A 26,713-nucleotide genomic window follows, 5' to 3' on the forward strand; every position below is an offset into this window, starting at 1 on the left:
TTTTGGTCTCCTGCACATTTACCATGGCACCTGTTACACTTGGCTGAATTTCTATCTCTCCCTGAAGGCAAGGACCGGCTTATTCATCTTTGGGATGCCAATACCCAGCAGAGAATGCAGAGCAGAGAAGGTGTCAGTGAATGTTTGATAAATGAACGAGCCAGTGAATGGTTAGTCCTGAAGCAGATCTTGAATCTGACTCTACCCTGACACTGACAATCCAAATCAACCCTAACTGCAACCTGAACCTATTACTGACCCTGTTCTTAAAGATGATCTTACCACCAACCTTCTCATTTATGGTGAGAAGCCATTCCCCCAAAGGATGGAATTCACTCAACCAACACTTCTTGTGGGCCCACAAGAAACCAGGCCCCATTCTGGGCACTGGGGCTTGGATGGCAGGTAGGGGTGAGGCTGAGACCAAGTTACCCACAGACAAAACTCAAAGGCCGGGGCTTGGGAGAGATAGACACTCAGTCTTCAGACTCAAGACAAGTAACTTGGTCCACCTCTCCTTATCTCCCATGCTACTCTTTTTTTTTTTTTTTTGAGACGGAGTCTTCCTCTGTCACCCAGGCTGGAGTGCAGTGGCGTGATCTCGGCTCACTGCAAGCTCCGCCTCCTGGGTTCATGCCACTCCCCTGCCTCAGCCTCCCGAGCAGCTGGGACTACAGGCGCCCACCACCACGCCTGGCTACTTTTTTGTATTTTTAGTAGAGATGGGGTTTCACCATGTTAGTCAGGATGGTCTCGATCTCCTGACCTCGTGATCCGCCCGCCTCGGCCTCCCAAAGTGCTGGGATTACAGGCGTGAGCCACCGCGCCTGGCGCTACTCTTTCTTTCATCTTCCTCCCTCCTCCCACCCCATTTCCTCTCAGCTCCCAGATTAGCAACAAACTCAGGTTATTCTTGGAGGAATCATCACCAGGTGTTAAAGTCCCTGTGTTCCTGAGGCAGAATGAACAGAGACTGAGGGAGGAAGGGAAGGGGGTCAAGGCCAACAGGGAAATGGGCAGTGTGGAGACACTTCAGGGGAGATGTGATGAGAGAGAGGAAGAGGAGCAGGGAGAGGGGAGGAAGGGAGGAAAATGATGAGTGGAGAGAGTAAAGGAAAGGGGAAGAGAATAGAGGAAGGAGAGGAGAAAAACCCAAGGTTGAGGGAAGAAAGAGTTATTAAAAAGGAAGGGGCAGAAAGGAGGAAGAAGAGGATAACCAAGAGGCAGAAAAGGAGAACACGGACCCCCAGGCATGACAGACATGCTGATGACACCCTGAACTGCTGGTCAGAACAGGGGAGTGCAGCAGGCAGCCCACAAGGTCACTCTCAGCTCAAGCTGTGTATGTGAAGCCAACACAGCTTCACACAATTATGACAACTGCTCCCTGGGAGAAGCGAAATCCTCAAAGGGTCACTATTGGGCAAAAGGGAGCAGGAGACGAGCCCAGCACTGGCCTGCCCTGCTGCTGTGTGCCTGGCCTGCTCAGCCTCTCTGATTCTGAAGGACAGCCACCGCACAGATGTCCCACCTTCCCCCATCCTCATCTGAGCAGGGACACTGGGTCCTGGCCCTCCCCCTCACGTGTCCTTCCCCTCACGCTCCCTTCTCCTGGGAATCGTGCCCGCGGAGGAAAGCTATAAGTTGCTCAGAGGTTGCAACTCTGGAGTGCTGTACTGATTTCCATTGTTATTGAACCTTGATAAACTTGGACTGTATGTGCTCCTGGACACCCGGCCCAGCCCAGGGATAAATTTTATAGAGAAGTGCTATGTAGATTCACTCTCCACTAGAGCTACAGTAATCTTCCTGAAACACAAATCTGAACCTGTTGGTTTCTAATTCATATGTCATCATCTATGGGACAGAATCCAAACTCCTTATAGCAGCACACAAAACCCTTCATGACCTGTGCCCTTCAACACACACACCTACCTTCTCACTTTTGCACATCTGTACTCGTTTTCTGGAACATCCTTATTCATTTGTCCCTCGAGCTAACTCCTGTTCATCTTACAAAATGCAGCATATGTGTCAGCAACTTCAGGGCACCTTCTCTGACTCCCTAAACTGGGTCAGAGAGCCCTCTGCTGGGTTCCCACGGCTCTGATGACTCGCTTCATCACTGCACCTAGCACACATTTTCTTTTCTTTTTTCTTTTTAGACAGAGTCTCATTCTATTGCCCAGGCTGGAGTGCAGTGGTGTGATCTCGGCTCACTGCAACCTCCGCCTCCCAGGTTCAAGCAATTCTCCTACCTTAGCCTCCTGAGTAGCTGGGATTACAGGCACATGCCACCACGCCCGGCTAATTTTAGTATTTTTAGTAGAGATGGGGTTTCACCATGTTGGCCAGGCTTGTCTCAAACTCCTGACCTCAGGTGCTCTGGCCACCTCGGCCTCCCAAAGTGCTAGGATTACAGGCGTGAGCCACTGCACTCGGCCTATCACATGATATTTTCATTCCTGCTTATGGATCTGTCTTCTCCTCTCATCTGTGAACTCCTGAGGCCAGGAACCATGTCTAATTCATCTGGGTCATCTGAGCTTCCCTAGCACACAATACAGGACCTAGCACATGTTAGGTTTTAATGAACAGTTTGCTAAATTAATGAATGAATATGAGTCTCATACCAGTCTTGGACAGCATTGAAGGACTCTTCATTGGTGATGTCATACATCAGAATAAAGCCCATGGCCCCACGGTAATAGGCTGTCGTGATGGTCCGGTACCGCTCCTGCCCAGCTGTGTCCTGGGCAGGAAAAGAAAAGAAGCAATCTCTTAGAAAGTCTGCTTTGGTTCCTATAAAGTCCCCAAAACAATTAACTAATAACCCAAGGCATTTTTTATTTTTATTTTTTTTGAGACGGAGTTTCGCTCTCGTTGCCCAGGCTGGAGTGCAATGGTGCGATCTCAGCTCACCGCAACCTCTGCCTCCGAGGTTCAAGCGATTCTCCTGTCTCAGCCTCCCGAGTAGCTGGGATTACAGGCATGCACCACCATGACCAGCTAATTTTGTATTTTTAGTAGAGACGGGGTTTCTCCATGTTGGTCAGGCAGGTCTCGAACTCCCAACCTCATGTGATCCACCCGCCTTGGCCTCCCAAAGTGCTGGGATTACAGGGGTGAGCCACCATGACCAACCCAAGGCATATTTAAGGAGCATCTATTATGTGTCTTGTATTGTGCTTGTTGACTAGAATAAAATGATTTTTAAAATCTCATAGAATTTAATAAGAATAGTTAAAATCCTAGTGGAAAAGTGGACAAGAGGCATGAACAAGTCACAGAAGAAATGTTGAGTGGGTAATTATTACATAAAAAGTTTTAACCTTATTTTTGTTTCTTTTTTTTTTTTTTTAAGACAAAGCCTTATTCTATTGCCCAGGCTGAGTGCCCTGGCACAATCATAGCTCACTGCAATTTTGAATTTCTGGGCTCAAGCAATCCTCCCACCTCAGTCTTCGAATAGCTAGGACTAAGGTTTTGTGCCACTGTGCCCAGCCCCTTATTTTTAATAATTCCCATTATTGATAAGCATGCAGTGAAATATACAACTTCATATCTTGCTTGTGGGAGTGGAACTTGGTTTAGCCTTTCTGGGAATCAACTGGGAAGTCTTAAGAGTATTAAAAATGTTCATACTCTTTGACCCATAAATATTCCTTCTGGGAATTTTTCCTACAAAATTAGAAAAATTTTCCCATAAAAATAGAAAATCAGACAAATATGTATGCACAAAAATACATTTGTTACAACTTTATCTAGACAGTGAAAACGTATCATCAACTTATATATTCAACAACGGGAGAATGATTAAAATGTAAGAATTTTTATGTAAGTTCATGTATGTAAGAATATTTAACGATATGAGACAATACTTGTATGTGTGATCTATTAGTTTTCTAACTATATGTGCACAGAAAAAATAGAAGAAACACATCAAAAGGTTAATAGAGATTATCTTTGAATAAGAGACAAGAATTACTGAGATTTTAATTTTCTTCATGTAATTTTTTTTTTTTTTTTGAGACAAGGTCTCACTCTGTGACCTAGGCTGGAATGCAGTGGAGCAATCTTGGCTCACTGCAACCTCCAACCCCTGGGCTCAAGCGATCCTCCCATCTCAGCCTCCTGAGTAGCACACCACCATACCCGGCTATTTTTTGTATTTTTAGTACAGACGACATTTTATCATGTTGCCCAGGCTGGTCTCAAACTCTGGAGCTCAAGCAATCCACCCACCTCAGCCTCCCAAAGTGCTAGGATTACAGGTGTGAACCACCGTGCCCACACTTCTTCGTGTATTTTTATTATCTGTACGATGAGCATGTATTACTCTTATATAAGGAGAAATAAACAGTTTTTCAAAAAATGACTTTAAGACAATTCTTAATCACAAGTAGTTCATAGTCTAGTTGGAAAGACAAACACATAAGCAAGCAACAAAGACAAGACCAACAGCAAACTGGGATGCTTCCAAATTTTCCACACAGTCCTCATGTGAGGGACCAGCCAATCTTTTCTGTATCATTACAGTTTTAGAATGTGTGATGCTTAAGCATGTATAAAACATGTCCTCATATATTATCTCATTTAAATTCTATGAGATTCCAGTGAGGTAGGTGTCATTATTATTTACATTGTATAGTTGAGAATGCAAAACATGCAGAAAGGGCAAGGGACTTTCCCAAGGTCAAGGTCACAAAGCTGGTGACAAAAAGCTAGGCCTTAAATCTGGGACTTTTTTTTTTTTTTTTAAAGAGACAGGGTCTCACTCTGTCACTCAGGCTAGAGAGCAGTGGTGCAATCATCACAGCTCACCGCAGCCTTGAACTCCTAGGCTCAAGTGATCCTCCCACTTCAGCCTGCCGAATAGCTAGGACTACAGGCGCTTGCCACTGTACCCAGCTTTTTTTGTTTTGAGACAGGGTGTCACTCTGTCATCCAGTCCTGAGTGCATGCTCACAGCTCACTGCAGCCTCAAATTCCCAAGCTCAAGAGATCCTCCCACCTCAGCCTCTCAAGTAGCTAGGACCACAATGCACGTGCCACCCTGCCTGGCTAATTTTTTTTACTTTTGTAGAGATAAGGTCTCACTATGTAGTCCAGGCTGGTCTGGAACACCTGAACTCAAGTGATCCTCCTGCCTCAACCTCCCAAAGTGCTGGGATTACAGGCATGAGCCACCGTGTCCAGCCAAATCCAGGACTTCTGATTCCATGTCTAATGCAGGTACCACCACACTTCCATCAATGAAAGATTGATTTATTCACAAGCATCTACTGAATGCCATCTATAGTTATAATAAAAATAAATAAGGAGAAAAATAATTTCAGTATGCCATTATTTTTATATAGGTTGCACCTGTTATACACAAATGTTGGAAAACCCTGGAGAATATATGCTGTTACTCTCATCTTACAAAATATTGCCTTAGCCATGAACTATACCTAGTGTGATAATAACATGGAACAACCACCACACCTACCCTCAGGAAGCCTCAATAGAGTTGTGAAGGTAGCTAAGATATAACAGCAAATTGATAATTAGCAATATGAGGTAACATGTCATCAGCACCATCAGCATGAATATCAGGAGACATTTTAGAAGCCATTTTATAGGCTGTGTACTATAGTCACATAGTGAGTAAGTGGTAGAATCAGGATTCACAACCAGAAGCCTAACTCCAAAGATCATGGTCTTAACCTCAAGACTGTATGGCCTTTTTGTTTAACAAACAGTGGTTGAATTGCTACTGTGTGCACAGCCCTGTGCTACATACTGGTAGTACAGAGAAAAAACTGACTCCATGTCCAAACTCATTTATGGGGTATATACCAGAATTTCTAATTAGTTGGGATTCAGTTGGGTGACAAGACTCTTCTGTTGGAGAGCTTGGGCACAGGGCTAGGCTTCAGGCAGAGATGGAAGACTAGACATTCTCACAGAATAACAGGGCATAGTGTAGGTAGACTGAGGAGAGCTGAGGCCTGATGGCAGTGCAGGCACTCAGAAATCCTGCCTGGGCCTCTAGACCAGGAAGAGTGGCTTAATTCCAAATCCTGCAGGACAGGATTTAGGGACTGAACCTACAGATCAGTGGGAAGTCTGTTCTTTGGAGTTGGCTCTGAGGAGCTCAGGAAGAAGAGGCAAGGGCATGGAAGGAATGGATCAAACACTGCTTCAATGTTTCTTAATTACAAACAGCAATTCAGCTCTGGCCCAGGCTGGCATAACCTTACTCCATAAAACAAAACCTGCATCTAACATACTCACCCTCCTTGGAGAGCATACAAACCACCATCTCCTTTTCATTGAACAAGGTCTTTGAGCATCTTACTCTCCATCTTACTCAGCTTATCAAAGTATTCCTTCTGAACACATACAGCAGTTCTCCCTATGAGTTCTGGAAGATATTTTCTCCAGCTCATGAGTGAGTGGGAGGATAAATGAATAGATGAATGGATAAGTGAGTGAATGAATAAATGAATGAGTGAACATTTAACACTGGAAATCTTAGACATTATTGAGAGAAATCTGCCATATCCACATCAAAGCTCTGTGTGTTTGTAATGGGTGCATGAGAGAGACAGATTAGTTCTGAATGAATCTTAGTTTCCTCACCTGTAAGATGGAGTCTTGTTCTGTCACCCAGGCTGGAGTGCAGTGGTGTGATCTTGACTCACTGCAGCCTCTGCCTCCTGGGTTCGAGTGATTCTCCTGCCTCAGCCTCCTGAGTAACTGGGATTACAGGCATCTGCCACCATGCCTGGCTAATTTTTATATCTTTATTAGAGACAGGATTTCGCCATGTTGGCCAGGCTGGTCTCAACTTCCTGACCTCAAGTGGTCCACCTGCCTCGGCCTCCCAAAATGCTATGATCACAGGCATGAGCCACCACGCCCGGCCCATTTTAGGGTTATTAATTGGCCTAATTTTAATACTGTTGTGTCTCAAGGCATAGGGAGTCCTGAAGAGAGGGAGAGAGATGAAGGAATGGCTGGCTGGCGGAGCATTCAGAATACACACAACATTAAGTTCACTGCCTTAATATGGGTGTGGTTCATGGTACCCCAAAGCAATTACAATAGTAAAATCAAAGATCACTGATCACAGATAAACATGACAGATATAATAATAATGAAAAGACTTGAAATATTGTTAGAAATACCAAAATATGACACAGACATGAAGTGAGCACATACTGTTGGAAAAATAGCTCTGATAGACCTGCTTGAGATAGGGTCACCACAAACATTCAATTTGTAAAAAATGCAATATCTGCAAAATGTAATAAGTTGAAGTGCAATAAAATGAAGTATTGTTATTATTCCCACTTCATAGATGAAGAAACTAAGGCTCCAATAGGTAAGTTATCCAAAGAGACTCCATCTCAAAATAATAATACCACCACAATGGCCTCTAAGTGTTCAAGTGAAAGGATGAGTTACACAACTCTTGCTTTAAATCAAAAGCTGGAAATAATTAAGCTTAGTGAGGAAGGCATGCCAAGAACTGAGATGGGCTGAAAGCTAGGCCTCTTGTACCAAACATTAGCCAAATTGTAAATGCAAATGTAAATTTATTGAAGGAAATTAAAAATGCTACTCTTGCGAACACATAAGTGATAAGAAAGCAAAACAACCTTATTGGCAATATGTAGAAAGTTTTAGTGGTCTCTGGATAGAAGATCAAACCAGTCACAATCTTTCCTTAAGCCAAAGCCTAATTCAGAGCAAGGCCTTAACTCTCTTCAATTCTATGAAGGCTGAGAGAGGCGAGGGAACTGCACCTCTCTCAGGTGAAAAGTCTGAAGCTAGCGGAGGTTGGTTCATGAGGTTTAAGGAAATAAGCTATTTTCATAACCTAAAAGTGCAAGGTGAAGCAGCAAGTGCTGATGTAGAAGCTGCAGCAAGGTTATCCAGAACACCTGCTAAGATCATTGATGAGGGTGGCAACATTAAATAAGTGATTTTCAATGTAGACAAAATAGCATTGGAAGAAAATGCCATCTAGGACTTTCATAGCTAGAGAGAAGTCAATGCCTGGCTTCAAAGCTTAAAGAACAGGCTGCCTCTCGTTAGGGCTTAATGCAGCTGGTGACTTTAATTTGAAGTCAATGCTAATTGACCATTCTGAAAATCCAAGGGCCCTTCAAAATTATGCTAAATCTACCCTGCCTGTGCTCTGGAAATTGAACAACTAAGCCTGGATGACAGCACATCTGTTTACAGTATTGTTTACTGAATAATTTAAGCCCATTGTTGAAACCTACTCTCAGGAAAAAATATTCCTTTCATAATATTCCTGCTTATTGACATTGTGCCTGGTCACCCAAGATCTCTGATGGAAATATACAAGGAGATTAATGTCTTCATGCCTGCTAACACAACATCCATTCTGCAGCCCATGGATCAAGGAATAATTTTGACTTTCAAGGCTTATTTGGACCTGGGCAAAGTAAATTGAAAACCTTCTGGAAATAATTCACCATTCTACCATTAAGAATATTTGTGATTCATGGGAGGAGATAAAAATTAATAGCACTTTGAAATAAATTAATTCCAAACTTTGGAATTATGGATGACTTTGTGGGGTTCAAGACATCAGCGGATGAAGTAATTGCAGATCTAAGATCTTGTGGAAATAGCAGGAGAACTAGGATTAGAAGTGGGACCTGAAGATGTAACTGAATTGCTGCAATCTCACGATAAAACTTGAATGGATGCAGTTGCTTCTTACAGATGAGCAAAGAAAATGGTTTCTTGAGATGGAGTCTACTCTGGTGAAGATGCTGTGAACATCCTTGAAATGACAACAAAGGATTTAGAATATGACATATACATAGTTGGATAAAGTGGTAGCAAGGTTTGAGAGGACTGACTCAAATTTTTAAAGAAGTTCTAGGCGTCGACTGCCCAGAGTCCGCGAATCCTCCGCTCCGAGCTCGTCCGGACTCCCCCGATCCCAGCTTTCTCTCCTTTGAAAACACTAAGAATAATGTCACTGCATCAGTTTTTACTAGAGCCAATCACCTGTCATGCCTGGAACAGGGATCGTACTCAGATTGCCCTCAGTCCCAATAATCACGAAGTGCACATCTACAAGAAGAACGGAAGCCAGTGGGTGAAAGCTCATGAACTCAAGGAGCACAATGGACACATCACAGGTATTGACTGGGCTCCCAAGAGCGACCGCATCGTCACTTGTGGAGCAGACCGCAATGCCTACGTCTGGACTCAGAAAGATGGTGTCTGGAAGCCAACCCTGGTGATCCTGAGAATTAATCGCGCAGCTACTTTTGTGAAGTGGTCCCCCCTAGAGAACAAATTTGCTGTGGGAAGTGGAGCACGACTCATTTCTGTTTGTTACTTTGAGTCTGAAAATGACTGGTGGGTGAGCAAGCACATTAAAAAGCCGATTCGCTCCACAGTCCTCAGCTTGGATTGGCATCCCAACAACGTTTTGCTGGCAGCAGGATCATGTGACTTCAAATGCAGAGTATTTTCTGCCTACATTAAAGAAGTGGATGAAAAGCCAGCCAGCACGCCCTGGGGCAGCAAGATGCCTTTTGGGCAGCTGATGTCAGAGTTTGGTGGCAGTGGCACTGGTGGCTGGGTCCACGGGGTCAGCTTCTCTGCCAGTGGGAGCCGCCTGGCCTGGGTCAGCCACGACAGCACCGTGTCTGTTGCTGATGCCTCAAAAAGTGTGCAGGTCTCAACTCTGAAGACGGAGTTCCTGCCGCTCCTGAGTGTGTCATTTGTCTCAGAGAACAGCGTTGTGGCTGCTGGCCATGACTGCTGCCCAATGCTCTTCAACTACGATGACCGCGGCTGCCTGACCTTCGTCTCCAAGTTAGACATTCCAAAACAGAGCATCCAGCGCAACATGTCTGCCATGGAACGCTTCCGCAACATGGACAAGAGAGCCACGACTGAGGACCGTAACACAGCCTTGGAGACGCTGCACCAGAATAGCATTACTCAAGTCTCTATTTATGAGGTGGACAAGCAAGACTGTCACAAATTTTGCACTACTGGCATCGATGGAGCCATGACAATTTGGGATTTCAAGACCCTCGAGTCTTCCATCCAGGGCCTCCGGATAATGTGAAGCTGAGTGAGCCTCCGCCATCCAGCATGACAGACTGTGGCCGACCGCAGCTGTGCCGTGGCACGATGGCGAGGAAGCCAGCCCCAAGGAAACACTGAAAAAACATATCACGCCAATGCCGTGTGGTTTTGTTTGAATATAAAATTGGTGAAAGTGTTGGTTTTTTAAAAGCAGTAATTTTTTTGTTTTTGTTTTTTTGCGATTTCATTCCATTCTTGACCAAAGCTTCTCTTTAAGTAGTTTATTATGGAAAATTGTCACACTAACTTAAAAGACAGGGTGAGGGAGATATGTAAATTGTCCACTAGAAAATTAAATAAAAGAACTGAATGTGAAAAAAAAAAAAAAAAAAAAGAAGTTCTACTATGGGTAAAATGCTATCAAACAGCATCACCGTGCAACAGAGAAATTTTTCATGAAAAGGAGAATCAATCAATGCAGCAAACTTCACTGTTGTCCTATTTTCAGAAATTGTCACAGCCACCCCAGTCTTCAGCAACCACCAGCCTTATCAGTCAGCACCCATGAACATCAAGGCAAGACCCTCCACCAGCAAAAAGATTAACACTCACTGAAGGCTCAGATGACTGTTAGCATCTTTTAGCAATAAAGTATTTTGTTGGTTTGTTTGAAACAGGGTCTCACTCTGTTGCCCAGGCTGGAGCACAGTGGTGGGATCATAGCTCACTGCAGCCTCAACCTCCTGTGCTCCAGTGATCCTCCCACCTCAGCCTACCAAAGTGTTAGGATTACAGGCATGAGCCACCACATCTGGCCTAAAGTATTTTTTAATTAACATATGTAAATTGTTTTAGGCATAATGTTACTACACACTTAATAGGCTACTATAGTATAAACATGGCTTTTATATGCACTAGAAAACAAAAAATTCATATTACTTGCTTTAGTGCAATATTTACTTTATTGCGGTGATCTGGAACTGAACCTGCAACATATCCGAGGTATACCTGTACCTACCTCAGAGTTTTGTGAGGATTAATCATGTTATTATATGCGAAATGCTTAGAACAGTTCCTGGTGTGAAGTAAATACCACATAGTCATCAGTTATTGTTTTTGTACTTCCAAAGCCAGTTCCAGCAGCAGGGCCAGCTTCCCAGGGTCTGCCCTGCTAGAGTGGACGGGTCTCATGCTATATGAGCCATTTCCCATTCCTGCCCAGGGCTGCCTCCAGCCAGAGCATCAGTATAATGTTTCCCTTAAAGAGTAGCAACATGGCCTGATAGAAAGAGAATGGGTGAACTTAAGAGTTGAGCAGGCCTTGGCCCATCCCAGCTCTGCCACTCATCAGCAATGTGATTTTGGACTGGTTGGTTATTTTCTCTCACTGAGGTTCAGTTTTCTCACATCTGGAATGGAAATAAAAATGCCTACTTGGTAGGGTTTTCATAATAAGATGTTTTTTAAGTGTCTGGCTTATAATAGGTATCCAACTATAGAAGTATTTATTATTTAATTTTTAAATTAATTTTTTAAATAATTGAGCCTTAGTTTCCTCAACTGTAAGGTGGTGATAATAATATTACACGCTGAAGTGATTGTGTGAGAATGACAGATAATGTAGGGGTAGAGCCTAGCAGAGCACTGGCCACATGGTAGGTGCTCAATAAAGCCCATAGTAAGTGCTGTTATTACTGTTGATATTGTTGACACTTTTATTTCACTTAAAGAAAAGCAAGGTTGGAAACACAACACTCCAGCTCTCACTATCCTGTGCTCTATGGAAAGCAGCCCAGAGAATCACTCCTGAATCTTTCCCTTAATTTTTAAAAATCACATTGACGAACATTGATTCTCCTCCCACTGATGAGAGTCAGAAATAGAACCACAGAGGAGATGGGAAGGAGGAGAAGGAAAGAGGAATGACTCACTGGCTACTTGAGGAAGGAGACCATGTCATCAAGAGAAATCAATTCACTTCTACACAACAGACATTCATTGAGCTCTTCATAGACCAGAGGATTATACCAGAGAACAGACATGAGAGTGAGCACCACTGCTCTGGTCTCCCATAGCCCGGTCAGTGTGGCAGACAGACACATGGGCAAGAGAGAAGGGGACTAATGTTAACTGAACACCCACTATGTTCTGAGCACTTTGGTAAGTGCTTTATATATGAGACCCATTACATTATTTGTGGTAACAAAATAACACTGTTAGTTGGGCATTACTACATGCCAGGCACATGTTAGGAGGCACCTTTCTTATTTTATATGATTTTCAAAACACCCTTCTGAAATACTACTATCTCTATTTACAGATGAGGTAAAGTTTTAAATAACTTGCCTAAGATCTTGCAGTCAGTTCATTTCAGACTGAGATTCAAACCTGATCTGTTTGATTCCAAAGCCTGTGCTGTTTCCAGGATGCTGTTTACATTATTTCTCTTAATTGTTATATCAGCTTGAAGGAGGATAGTTTGAGTCCCCATTTGATATATGAATTAACTGAGGCTCATGGAGGTTAAGTAAATTGCTAGGGTCACAAACAATAAGGAGGCAGACAGAATCCAAATTCTGGCCAGGCACAGCGGCTTATGCCAGTAATCCCAGCACTTTGGGAGGCCAAGGCAGACGGATCATTTGAGCCCAGGAATTCAAGACCAGCCTGGGCAATATGGTGAAACCTTGTCTCTTCAAAAAATACAAAAATTAGCTGGGCATGGTGGCATGCTCCTGTCCTGTAGTCCCAGCTACTTGGGAGGCTAATGTGGGAGGACACTTGAGCCCAGGAGGTGGAAGTTGCAGTGAGCTGAGATTGCACACTGCATATCAGCCTGAGTGACAGAGTGGGACCTTGCCTCAAAAAAAAGAAAAAAAAAAAAAAATTCAAATTCTGTCTTTTGACCAAAGCCTGTGCATTTTCAACACAGCCTAAAGTCCAACCTGATTTGTATTATTGATCCTCTTCAGCCCCCAAGATCCTCTCCAGCCTCCCAATACAGGAAGTCCTCTAACCATGTCTAAGGCTTCCAGGGACCAACCATCTCCCCTCCACCAGAGCATAAGATTGGAAATCACCTGGAAAGCTTAAATGAAATCACATGTGATCCAACACACACTCTTCATTTCATCGTAAAGTTTTCCTTATGGTCGTCACACATGCCACATTCATTTCTGCTCTATATCTCTGCTCATGCTACTCTCTGCTACAATACACCCTCTGCCAGCTTCTCTGCTTGTCTTGACCATCAGATTTTTGGATTCTAGAGTTAAAAGGAAACCTTAGAAGTCATTCAATCCATCCTCTCACTCAAAATAGGAATTCCTTCCACAACATGCTTGTATTGAGTGCTTCCAACTTGGACACCCACCACCTCACAAAGCAGCCTTTCCACTGATGGACAGTTCTGATTACCAGAACATTTCTTCCTTTTGTTGAGCTGAAATCTACATACGGTAATTTCTATCCACTGATTTAATACTGTTCTCTGGAGACACAAAGGATAAATCTAATTCTTTACTCATGTGGTAGCCCTCCAAATATTCAAATCTTTACACTTCCTTAACTCTTAGAGTTTACAATGTTTTCTTCTTATTATCTCAGTTTATTCCCTGAGAAACCCTGTGAGAGAAGGACCAATGTCTATTCTATAAAAATGGCAACTTAGGCTTGAAGAGGTGAATGACAGGAAATCATGAAAGGGGGCTTAAATAAAACCAGGTCTTCTGTCTCCCAACAGACCATCCTCTTTCACAAGGCTACTTCACTGATTTAAATCTCTTGTCACAGGGGCCTTGACTATTAGCAGAACAGCCAGAGAATAGTGAAAGGAAGTTCAAACCAGCTGAAGGAAGATGTTTAGCCCTGGGGAGGGAGTGGGGGTGATAGTACTGCTACCTTCAACTATTTAAAGTGCCTAAAGGCACTTCTCTTTTCCATTCTTTCAAATCTTCACTTGGTGCTGATTCTGTGCCAAGCATTGGTTAGGTCCTGAAGATAAACAGATGAATACAAGCCGGTACTTGCTTAAAGTCTACAGTGTCTGTTACCATAGGAGGTAAACATGTATTGGATGGGGGTTCTGAAGCAGGAGAGGCCCATTCCCCGAGAACCTTCCTAGTGCCCTTCCCTGAGGTAATGCTCTCTCTTCAGAGCTCAGCTTAGCAGAGAAGCTGACCATCCTGGAAAAGTCACATGCTCCAATTATATGCTTTCCTGGCACCATGAGCTTCTCCTTTGTACCACTCACTCCCACTGTAATTTTGTATTTATTTGTGTAATTATTTGATTAAGGTCTGTCTCCCTTGCCAAACTACCAGTGCCACAAGAACAGGATGTCTGGTTTTGCTTACTATTGCATCTCCAGTGCATGCCACAGCACCTGGAACATAGGGCCAGAGTGTTCCAATAAATATTTGTTGAAAGGATAAAGGTATAGGGGTGTCTATAACAATTTGATAGAGCACATAGAATGTTAAATGGTCCTTCTGAAAAATCCAAACCTACCAATCTCCATTTGCTGGCCTCCCAAAGCCTACAAGGTGGAGTCCAAGCTTCTCAGTAGATACAGACCCTTCAGGATCTAGCTCAGGCTTCCCTGCTAGTTCCTTTCCTGTCATTCCTTGACTGAAACAACGAGCTCTGGTTTTTGCCTTAACTACTTGTGGTTTCCCAAACATGCAGCTCCTTCACACCCCTGGGCCTTTGCATATGCTGATCTTTGCCTGGAATGCTCTTGCCTTATATAATTCACAAACGTATCCAAAAGTCACATCCTCTGAAGTTTTCCCTAACCTTCTTTCCCCACAAATTCCTCCCATGCCCTTTAAATGTTTGCCATTACACTGGCACAGGATTTTTCTCAGCCCCTTTGCCAGGCTCACAGAAGGAGACACCCCATCGACTCAGGCCCTCTGGGCTGCACCTGAGGGCAAGCCTCCAGCACAAATCCCGTGGCCACTGCAACTGCACATTCAGTCCCTGGCAGGAGGGGATGTGTGAGTGAGCAAGTGCAGGGTCCAGCCAGTCGTTCTGAGTGCTGACACGAGAGCAGGCTCTGTGAGGGGCTTGTGGCTTGACCAGGCATGTCACCCCAAGGGGAAGGTGGCAGTGCCCAGGCAGGGGTGCCTGCAACCCCAAAGCCCCAGAGAGGTGTTACAGTGTGTTAATTAGCTCTTTCAGCCCCACCATCAGCAGCCCGACAGACAGTGGCATGCTAACGGCTCAGTCAGCAACTTGCCCCACTCTAGCCCACAGCTCCAGGACTGGCTTGGCCCCACCACTGCTTCTGTCACACAGGGTGGCTGCCTTCCACCGATGAAGGGCAGAGGGTCACAGTGGCACAGCCTTTTGGGTACCCACATTCGGTGGGTCCCAAGCTCTTGTCCCACATCCAAGAAGAATGAGGTCACATTGACAACTGTAGGGTGATGAGGGTGGAGAATTTTATTGAGCAATGAAACAGCTCTCAGTAGAGAGGGATCAGGAAGGTGGGGTCTTTCACCCAAAGTCAAGTCATCACCCTCAGTGAGACTGAGTCTGGGGTTTTTTTAGGCATAGGACAGGGGAGGGGTGGGCTGTGGGTAGTATTGGAAAAGGCAACATTCAATTGATTAAAACGCATTAGTCAGAAAGAATCAACCAGGAAAGGGTGGGCAAACAGGAACAGAAGTTCTCACTCTGGGTCAAGGGTTTCATCCAAAACCAGTAGCAGTCCAGGCTGTTTTGGGCTTAAAGGTGGGGTTTCACTGGGGACCTGTCACTATCTGCCTAGGCATTTGCCTGCCTCCTGCTGCTATCAATATCACTGCACACATCACATTTGTTATAGTTACTAGTTTGTTTTTCTGTCTCCTCTTTCAGGCCATGAGCACTCTAACATCAAGTCATATTTAGCTAAATCTCAGGCCCTCAACTGTTGCGCCTGCCACATAGTAGGAACTTACAAGGATGCTAGCAAATGAAACTCAAGGGTTGACTGTGCTGAGAAGGGAATACTCATTTAGAACTTCAGGATTGATTGGAATAGGGTCTGTGAGCTCATACATACCACCTCCTTTTTCTGGGCACTTTCCATGTCGTAGACAAAGTGAAGGAGGCCCAGAGCAGTGACAACTTGAGAGGTCACACAAAGATTAAGAGGTTATCTCTAGGGTCTTCATCCCTGAATCGTGCCCTGTTGCCTGCCCATTCCTGCAGCCACACTCCTCTCTCTCCCCATCTTCAATCCAGGCAAGATTAGGGGGTGGGGATGATGAGCACCAGGGAGGCAGGTAATGAGCGCTTTCAAGCTGGCTTTCCCCCATGCCCTACCCTCCAACCCACAGCTGCTCAGCTCCAAGCACTTTGTTTTTCTGCAGCATCTGGGAGCTGAGACATTATGTCCCATGGGAATGGAAGGAAACTAGAAGGGGAGAGCTCTTTAGGAAGGAGAGAGCAGTTCAATGGAGCTTGGGAGACACAGAGGACTGAAAGTGGTAAAAATGGTCCTTTGGAGCTAGTTTAATATTATACCTATCTGTCCTCAGCCATATAGACCACATTATAAAGCACCCTACAGTTTACAAGTACTTTTATCACATCATCTCACGGGAGCCTGACAATGATTCTGTAATGCAGACTTCTTTTTTTTTTTTTTTTTTTAAACAATTTTAACTTTTGTTTTAGGTTCAGGAGGTACATGTATAGGTTTGTTAAAATGAGCATAGTACCCAATGGGCAGTTTTGCAGCCCTTGTCCCCAATGCAGACATTTTAGAACCAGAAGAAATCAATCTTAGAGTTCATCCAGTCTGACTCCTTTCTTTTATAGATAGAAAAACTGAGACCTAGACACTCATTGACTTTCCCAAGGCCACATAGCTACTTATTTTTAGGCTCAACTAGGACTCAAATTCAAATATTCTGACTCCACATCCAGGGCACTTTCTAGCACACCATGTATCACTGTCACTACTGATTTACAGGTAATAAAACTGGAGTCAGCGAGGTGCAGTCATTCATACCTGTAATCCCAGCTGAGGTGGGGGAATTGCTTGAGCCCTGGAGTTGGAGACCAGCCTGGGTGACAAAGTGAGACTTGTGTTTCTACAAAAAAACCAAAAAATTAGCTGGGTGTGGTGGCCTACGCCTATGGTCCCTCAGCTACTTGGGAGCCTGAGATGGAAGAATCACTTGAGCCTAGGAGATGGACGCTGCAGTGAGCCATGGACATGCCACTGCACTCCAGCCTGGGTGACAGAGCAAGACCGTGTCTCAAAAAAATAAGTAAATTGGAGTCCAAGAACACATAGGTAGCAACTGGTTAGGTCCTCGAGGGCAGGGGGTAGAAAAGAAGTCACTGGAATCCAGGACTAGGGATTCTAATGTGCCTTCCTGCCTTCTGTAATCCTATCTAACCTTTGAGGTCCAGGTCAAGTGCACCTTTTTTGGGAAGTCCTTCAGGACTGTGTCTAAATTCATCACCATTGCTTCTGGTCTTCCCCAGAATGTACTTGAACCTTTATTTTAGTGACAGCAGAGCACAGACCCTTAAAGATAGAAAGCCCTTATGGGAGTAATTAATTCCACATATATTCACTGATCTTAGCCCGTGCCATATGTGATCCCTACCCTCAGTCTAGTAAGGAAGTTAGATACATGTGATGAATCTTATGAGAGGTGTACACACCCATTTTATAGATGATGGAAAACAGGACCCCAGAAAGATGAATGTCCTGTATTCTTATTTTTGGCATTGGTCTCTTACACAAAACCCTCAAATACTCTAAACTCAAAAACTCTCATGGATACGGCTATTGATTTCCATGATTTCCACCAAGATATAGGCACTACTTTTTACTTCAAGCGGATTAGCTGAAGGTCATAGGGCTTCCTTGCATTGTTCCTCAATGTATGTGGCATATCTTAGGTATTCGATAAATATTTTTTAATGAATGGATCATAGCACCTATATCAGGAATTTGCTGCTTCTCTCACCTATGTCTCTCATTTAGACTATGGAGGAGGGGCTGTGTCTTGTTGTTTCTGTATCCTCAGTGTCTACAGCAATACTTGGCACCTGGAAGGTACTCCAAAAATACTGAATGACACTTTGGGAGGCCGAGGCAGGCGGATCACGAGGTCAGGAGATCGAGACCATCCTGGTGAACACGGTGAAACCCCGTCTCTACTAAAAATACAAAAAAATTAGCCAGGCGTGGTGGCGGGCACCTGTAGCCCCAGCTTCTAGGGAGGCTGAGGCAGGAGAATGGCGTGAACCCAGGAGGCGGCGGAGCTTGCAGTGAGCGGAGATCGCACCACTGCACTCCAGCCTGGGCGACAGAGTGAGACTCCGTCTCAAAAAAAAAAAAAAAAAAACTGAATGAACAAAGGAATGAATAAACGAATAAAGGAATGAACAAATGAAGAAAAAAGAAGATAAAAATGAAGAAAAATGAAAAATAAGAGATGGATGGATAACATAATCTCTGTGTTGCCCTAAATTAAAAACATGACATCACCCCCAAACACTGCTTTTCTGGAAACTCCCTCTTTCCTCAGCTTCTGTGAAGTCTCTCTTCCCCTGTTCTCTCCCTTCAGCTCTGCCGGCTCCTGCTGTGTCTCCTACACTGGCTCCTTATCCTTCCCTGGGCCCTCACTTTCGAGTTTCAGATGGAAATTTCCAACTGTCGGCTGGGCACCTCCACTTAGTCTGAAACTGTCCAACATGTATATGGTTGACTATTAATCATGACCTATTTCATTTGTGTCTGCTCCAGCTATTAAGCCCTTATGAGTACCCCACGCATATGATGCCTGCAGAATGAACCACCATTCATAATACCCCAGTGCTTTGGCATGGACAAATTTAGCATCAGAGTTGCCAATCCATTTCCTCACCACTCTTTTTGCCTCCAAATTGACATCAGCACCATTCACAGCATTCTGAGAAGTCTCTCTGGGGAATTTACTTCATATGCCACCCGCTGTACCCTTTATGTGACTCACCCAACTCCCCTTCGAGACAGGAAAATGTGGGGAGAGAAGTGAGGTGGGAGAGAGCCAGGAGGAAAAAAAGCAGCATGAAACAAGATTACACTTAATACATCCCCAGGTCACAGCAAGCAAAAGGAAATGAAGAGAGCCAGGCCTCGTGCTGAGAAATTGCAGGTGATAAAAGTAGGACTCTTGTCAAAAGACAATTCACAAAAACTAATGGTAGACCAGGCACAGTGGCTCGCTCCTGTAATCCCAGCACTTTGGGAGGCCGAGGCAGGTGGATCATCTGAGTTCAGGAGTTCAAGACCAGCCTGACCAACATACTAACCCATCTCTACTAAAAATACAAAAATTAGCTGAGTGCAGTGGTGCACACCTGTAGTCCCAGCTTCTTGGGAGTCTGAGGCAGGAGAATCACTTGAACCTGGGAGGCAGAGGTTGCAGTGAGCCAAGATTGTGCCACTGCACTCCAGCCTGACAGAGCAAGGCTCTATCTTAAAAAAACAAAATCAAACAAAAACAAACAAACAAAAAAACTAATGGTTAATAATTATATAGATGATTTGTTTAATAAATAATCAAAGAAATGCAACTGAAATTATGAGATACTTTTTTTAACCTATTGAGTTAGCTAAACTAAAATTAAGACAACATCCAATGTTCACAAAGGTAAAGTAAAATACGAATTTCACTACAAAGAATCTGTCTAAAGGAAACCATCTGAAACCCAGGAAAAGTTTTACACATGGGGATAATTACTGCAACATTATTGATAACAGCTCCAAATTGGAAAGTAGTTCAATGTCAAACAATGGGGGGAAACTAAGCTTTGAGAGGCCAGAGACTGGGCCTCACTCTTTTACCACTGTTGAGAGTGCCTGACACATGGTAAGTGCAACAAATATTGCTGGATGAATGAATGAATGGATATGGTTCATCTTTTGTATAAAGTACAATGAAGTCATTAAAAACATATAAAGATTTCCTAACAATGTTAGCTATGCTTATGTTATAATGTCAAGTTTAATAAAATTCAATATATAATCTGACCTCAACTATGTTAAAAATTCATAGAAAAGAAACTGGAAAGGAGCCAACCCAAATGTCAGTAACATTTTCTTCTTTATGCTTGGCTGTGATTTCAAAATATGTTTTAAATAAGCATATATTAACTTGTATAATTAATAAAAAAACTAATCCTTAGTAAGCACTGGCAGTTGCTATCCTTACTGTTATTACTAGTCCAGGGAGAAGGAAGTATAGGAAAAGCATGTGAACCAACCATGAGCTGATCACTGTTGTAGCTGGAGGATGGAGTTCATGTACTACTTATTCTCCCTACTTGAGTGTGTGTTTGAAATTTTCCATAATAAAATAGCTTAAAAAATAGAGAAGCCTGAAACAGCACAGCATCTGGGGAGAAAGCAAGCAGTTCCATGTTCACTGGTTTGTAAAACACCGTATTTCATAGATTCTCAAATGTCTACTTTTTCACATTTTAGCATCTTTTAAAAAGGATGTATCTTATAATTGATAGCATCTTAGATTCTTGGAAACATAATACTTAAAATAGTAGACAGGAGAGGAAGTAGGAAGTGAGGCTGTAGCTAGATCATGGAGGTCTTGAATGCCAAGTCAAGGTGCTTGGATGTCGTCCTGACGAGAACAGAAAGCCACTGAGGCCTTTAGTGTGCCCAACATAGGGCCTATCACCCGGAAGACATTCAGTTAGTATGTGCTAAATAGTAAGGCCATTGAGGATCAGGTCACTGCTGCTTCTGCCAAAGGCCAGGGGACGTTGACCTTTGTGGGTGAAGTTTGAGGCCTTGCCGTCCTTCTCCGTCTTGTCATCTCATGAGTTTCAGTTCTCTCCAGTTTTGCAGGGCAGAATCATTGGGTTGCATATTAAGGTGATTTTTCTCCCTCTAATCCCCCAATTACTTCTATTTTCCTGAAAGCAATAAATATTTCCCCAGAAGCTGAGCCAACACCATAGCTGATGTGAATGTCCACAGCCCTGGGTTCCACAGCACCCTCTGACATGACATTCCAAAGCCAAAACTCAGCTTGGTACCTGGCCCAAGGACTTATTCTTTTTTTTTTCTTTTCTTTTCTTTTTTTTTTTTTTTTGAGACAGAGTCTCTCTCTGTCGCCCAGGCTGGAATGCAGTGGCACGATCTTGGCTCACTGCAACCTCTACCTCCCAGGTTCAAGCGATTCTCCTGCCTGAGTCTCCTGAGTAGCTGGGACTACAGGCATGTGTCACCACACCCAGCTAATGTTTGTGTTTTCAGTAGAGACAGGGTTTTACCATGTTGGCCAGGCTGGTCTCAAACTCCGGACCTCAAGTGATCCGCCAGCCCCAGCCTCCCACAGTGCTAGAATTACAGGCGTGAGCCACCGTGCCTGACCCTAGGGACTTACTTCTGAACTTATTTCCAAATGGAGACACAAGGAGTTAACATATACAGAGCAGGCAAGAGGAGTTCAGAGACTTAACTAGAAAGAGAAATCAGGAGTCCAGGATCCCCATCCTGCCCTGGTCTGTGTTTTCCCTCTGGTCTCATAGCTGCTTTCTTTCAGGAGTTGGCCCGAGTCACCATAGCAGACAAGTCCCCTGAGGATCATTTGCATACAGGTGGCAGAGTGTTCTAAAAATAGGATCAACACTCATCTCCACAAAACAAATGCCTTGAAATTTATTTACAAGGGACAGGGGACAAGCAACTGAGGAGCAAGGAGGAGCCTGTCAGAGGCAGCCTGACAGTGAATGGCAAGGGAGCCACACAGCTGAGGCTGGGAGGCAGAGGCCTGGGTACGGTTTAATCCTACCAGTAACTCGCTCTGTGGGCTTAAGAATACTGTGCACCCGGCCGGGCGCGGTGGCTCAAGCCTGTAATCCCAGCACTTTGGGAGGCCGAGATGGGTGGATCACGAGGTCAGGAGATGGAGACCATCCTGGCTAACACGGTGAAACCCCGTCTCTACTAAAAATACAAAAAACTAGCCGGGCGAGGTGGCGGGCGCCTGTAGTCCCAGCTCCTCAGGAGGCTGAGGCAGGAGAATGGGGTAAACCCAGGAGGCGGAGCTTGCAGTGAGCTGAGATCCGGCCACTGCACTCCAGCCCGGGCGACAGAGCAAGACTCCGCCTCAAAAAAAAAAAAAAAGAATACTGTGCACCCTAGGCCTTGGATTCTCCTCTTTAAATAGGGATATTAGACTAGATTACTTTTTTAGGGCCCCTTCTAGCTCTAAGGAGTCAGGATAAATAGTAATAATTATTATAATCTAATAATAATTGTTAACATGAATTAAGTACTTACTAAGTGTCAAGCACTGTGACAAGCACTTTTCATGCACTATGTCATCAATCTTCACAACCAGCTCTTTAGAGTAAGACAAAGAAACTGAGGCACAGGGAGGTTAAGTACTTGCCCAAGTTGGCAAATGTCAGAGCTGGGAATTTAACGCCTATGTTATACTGCCTGCTAGGATGCTAAACTTATCCCTGGTTTTCTAACTAACAATTTCACTGCCTTCAGCTCTTGCCGCCCCTCTCCATTCTTTTCTCCCCAGGTTCTGACCAACCTGGAAAACTCCATAGGTCCCAAACATTGTGTTCCTCTAAGTCTCAGTGCTTTGCTCATGCTGTACCCTCTGCCTGGAACAGTCTTTTCCCCTTCCCTGCCAAAGCAGTCGCTAATTACCTTTCCAGTTCAGCTCAAATGCTTCCTCCTGTATGACTCGCATTTCCTCCAATACCCACGGGCAGAAATAATGACTGGCTGCCATTTGTTTAGACGGGCTGTGCCAGGCACTGTGCTAATTCTTACAACAACTTTCTGAGCGACGTCCCATTTTCATATTTATTTTACAGATGAAGTAATGAGATTCAGAGATTAAACACCTTGCCTGAAGCCATACAGCTGGTAAAAGATCTGAGCCAGATAGTCAAACTTCACAGCCTTCCTAACTTCTCTTCTACCCTCTCTCCCGTGAAACTGTGTATATGAATTGCCAAGGTGCTTATCTTTCCAGTAGACTATAAAATCTTCTAGTGCTTTTTATGTAAACTCTATATAAACTCTTTTAGTGGTTTTGTTTGTTTTTGAGTGATCAAATGAACTGCTGGGAGACAATCTGTAGCAGCATAACTGGAGGAAAAATTAGGCTAGAGTCAGGACCAAACTAGGAGAAAGAAAAAAAGGTGAAGGCCCTCACTCTGTCGATCTTTCTCTGCCACTTTAAATCCCTATTGGTACAAGACAAAAATATATTTTAAAAATATTCCCTGCACCTTGGCACCCACTTCTGTCCCCATCACATCTTCCAAGAAGCCTCTTAAAATTACCCTCATTCTCATCCTCCCCTTAATTTTTGTGTCTTCAGCACTTATGTGTCATTTAATTAAACACTGTAAGCACTTAAGGAACAGGTAGTGTGAAGGGCAGCAGAAAGAGTATGGATTTTGGAATCAAGCAAATTCTAGCTTTGTCACTTCTTGGCATGTGACCTTGGACCCGTTGTTGTGTTTGACTTTCTGAGCTGCAGATCTGTTAACTGCAAAATCGGTTGGATAATAATATCCTTTTCTTGGTATTGTTGGGAGGATAAAGTAAGATAAGTGTTGTGACAGTGCCTTGGTAAACTGTAAAGCTCTGTATAAACAGTCGTCTTCATTTAGTCTACTGCTTGCCCTCAATAATCTACTGTTCTTCCTCCTGGTGTCAACACCCAGAATGGGCCTCAGATTCCTGGTGAGCTAGAGCTGTAGCAAAGTGAGAGAAGGGAGGAGCCCAAGAAAGCAGGGCTGGGAACCGCCTAAGCAAACTTCCGCTGGAAGGAAATTAAAGGGCTAATTAAGCCTCCGTTGGTGGTAAATTTCCAAGCCAGTCTTTGGGCTCAATCAGTTGACACAGCAACACACAGGTCGGGGGAGGCCAGTATCCTGAGAGGACATTTTCTCTCCCCACAAAATGGCACCTCGTGGCAGCCTGAACACAGGGTCCAACCTCAGAGTTGCCACCGATTTTCTCTATCTTCCCTTTCTCTTATCTCTTACCTTCCTTATCTCTTCCTCCACATGTTCTAGCTGAGGCAGAGGAGGCTGGGATGTCCTGGGATGGCTCTAGTACAGCACTTGATTGTTGACTAAGGTTAGGTCTCACTTTTTATATGCAGAAGTCCAGTGGGAAGAGCTCAGGCAAGGGAATGAATCCCAAAAGCCTGCATTCAGGGCCCACTTAGCCCATTTATCAACTATAATAAAGTACAACACTTTACCCTCTGGGCCTCAGTTTCCTCAAGTGTATAATGAGGATGACAAGACTTCCTCTTGTGATCAAATGAGATCTCATATGTATCAGATGATTGGACTGGACTGGTGTCCACAGTGGTGCTGAGAGGAAAGCTGGTAAGAAAGTGGCATACTCATTCTAGAGAGGCTAACCCAAGAGGAGCCTCAGACCTTCCAGCCACTGAGGGGCAGAACTGATAGGGGTAGGGGTGGCACAAAACTTGATCTGAGGCCAAGGGAGAGATCAGGCACTGCAAGTTCAGAGAGAAGATATGGCCTCAACTTTGAGAGGTATACAGCCTTAGCTGGAGCACTGACTTTCATTTTGCCAATCTTTGTTAAACCTTTACTATTTGCAAGGCCCTGTGCCTGGTGCTGGAGCTGTAGACATGAATCAGACCCGGCCCCTGTCCTCAGGGAACATGCAGTCTGGGAGGAAGACAGGTGAGTTCCAGACACATGCAATACAGCTAGTTAGTATGGAAAGGGTCCTTAACCACCACTGAGTTGTGGGGAGGTGGGTCAGCAAAGGTTTCCCAGAAGAGATGATACTTGAACTGAGTCTTTAAAGTCAAATGGAAGTTTGCTGATAGAAAATGGGGGAGGAGGCCAGGTGCAGTGGCTCATGCCTTTAATCACTTTAGGAGGGCTGGGCAGGAGGATCACTTGAGCCCAGGAGTTCAAGACAGCCTGTGCAAAAAAGTGAGACCCCCGTTTCTATAAAAAAAATTAGTCGGGTGTGGTGGCATGTACCTGTGGTCCCAAACACTCCGGAGGCTGTGGTGGGAGGATGGCTTGAGCCCAGGAGGTTGAGGCTGCAGTGAGCTATGTTCACACCACTGCACTCCAGCCTGGGTGACAAAGCAAGACCCTATTCCAAAAAAAGGAAGAGAAACAAAAAGGAAATGGGGGGAGAGAGGGAATCTCTAGAGAAGAGGAAACAACCTGGGTAAGGCAAGGAGCAAAAACGTGCATCCTGGCCAGGCGCGGTGGCTCACACCTGTAATCCAGCACTTTGGGAGGCCGAGACGTGCGGATCAACATCCTGGCTAACATGGTGAAACCCTGTCCCTACTAAAATACAAAAAAAAAAAATTAGATGGGCGTGGTGGCGGGCGCCTGTAGTACCAGCTACTCAGGAGGCTGAGGCAGGAGAATGGCGTGAACCCGGGAGGCGGAGCTTGCAGTGAGCCGAGATCACACCACTGCACTCCAGCCTGGGCCACAGAGCAAGACTCCATCTCGAAAAAAAAAAAAAAAAAAAAAGTGCATACTGACTCCCAGCCCAGAAGAGCCTAAGGAGACACGACAATTCAAGTCAGTTGTGTTCTAGATGGGATCCTGGAACAGAAAAGGAGTATTAGATAAAATCTAAGGAAAGTGGAATAAACTAGGGATGTTAGCTAATAATAGCATATCGATATTGGTTAATTATAACAAATGTACCATACTAATGCACAATGGTAATAACAGGGAAAACCACGTGTGGGGTAAATGGGAACTCTCTGTACTATCTTTGCAATTCTGTAAATCTGAAACTGTTCTAAAAAATAAAGGTTTCGCATTTTTAAAACTGCATCCTGTGTTCGGGTTGGGGGTTTAGAGTACATGTGAGTGGTGCATGGACTGCCTGAAGGGTGAAGATGGGGTTGGGGAGGCAGAAATGGCCAAGAATGTGTTGAGGGGGATGCAAGAGAGCCCCCCCTAGGTTTTAGGCACTGGAGTGACAGTGATTATGAAGGGCAAGCCTGAGGGCCGGGAGCGCCACCCGGGCAGCTGCAGTCCAAGGGGGAGAACAGGAATTTAAGGTAGGAAAGGGCAAAGGGGAGAGCCAGGCTCACAGTTGACTCTCAATAAATGTTAATGGAACAGAACTGATGATCAGGGGATGCGTTCAAGAGAAATTTGGGAAATAGAATGGATATTTCTCATGAACAATCAGATGAGTAGGACAAGAGCAGAGAGGAGTAAAGGATGACCCTCAGTTTTGAGCTAGGGGCAGTGGTGGGGCACTCAAGAGAGGGGGCACCGTATCCCCTGGGACCTGCACTCCCAGCCATCTGTGCCTGAGCGCAGAGCCCCTGCGTCATTAGCACAGAGTCCACAGACTTCACAGAGGAAGGAGAAGCACAGGAGCACAGACAGGATAAGAGTTTTCAGCTGTCGCCTGGCAACCCAAGGTGTGGGGCAATGGTGTTGGGCAATGGTGTGGGGGAAGGAGGATTCCTCAGAAGAAAGGGATTATAAATCCTCAGTTGAATGGCCTCCCCTGTCCTTAGCAACACATCAGGCAGGTTCTAAGCAAGCTAAGAGAATCTCCAGCCTTAGATGGCAACTGGACGACTCCAGGCGCAGAGCA

General features: G+C 44.5%; 2 protein-coding genes across 3 annotated transcripts in view; one reads left to right on the plus strand and one right to left on the minus strand.

The window, feature by feature from the left end:
* The window catches only part of RAB3B (RAB3B, member RAS oncogene family), an 86,392-nt gene that overhangs the window by 26,683 nt on the left and 32,996 nt on the right, over nt 1–26,713 (minus strand). Inside the window, exon 3 of the mRNA XM_011926271.1 lies at nt 2,634–2,752. Within this exon, the coding sequence (XP_011781661.1) occupies nt 2,634–2,752 (119 nt within the window). The remainder of the gene's footprint in view (nt 1–2,633; nt 2,753–26,713) is intronic.
* LOC105500666 (actin-related protein 2/3 complex subunit 1A) lies at nt 8,912–10,469 on the plus strand. Of its 2 annotated transcripts, XM_011926270.1 has the most exons (2): nt 8,912–9,505; nt 9,719–10,469. In XM_011926270.1, exons 1-2 carry the CDS (start codon nt 9,005–9,007, stop codon nt 10,115–10,117), a joined length of 900 nt encoding a protein of 299 aa, XP_011781660.1. In that variant the 5' UTR covers nt 8,912–9,004; the 3' UTR covers nt 10,118–10,469. The 2 variants fall into 2 exon arrangements, with proteins under 2 accessions (XP_011781660.1, XP_011781659.1); XM_011926269.1 differs by having other exon boundaries at nt 8,912–10,451.

Source organism: Colobus angolensis, unplaced genomic scaffold, assembly GCF_000951035.1.
Source record: "Colobus angolensis palliatus isolate OR3802 unplaced genomic scaffold, Cang.pa_1.0 Scaffold68, whole genome shotgun sequence".
Taxonomy (NCBI): Eukaryota; Metazoa; Chordata; class Mammalia; order Primates; family Cercopithecidae; genus Colobus; species Colobus angolensis.

Coding starts and splice junctions, on each gene's coding strand:
- LOC105500666 (XM_011926269.1), top strand. CDS start 9,005: ATGTCACTGCATCAGTTTTTACTAGAGCCAATCACCTGTCATGCCTGG.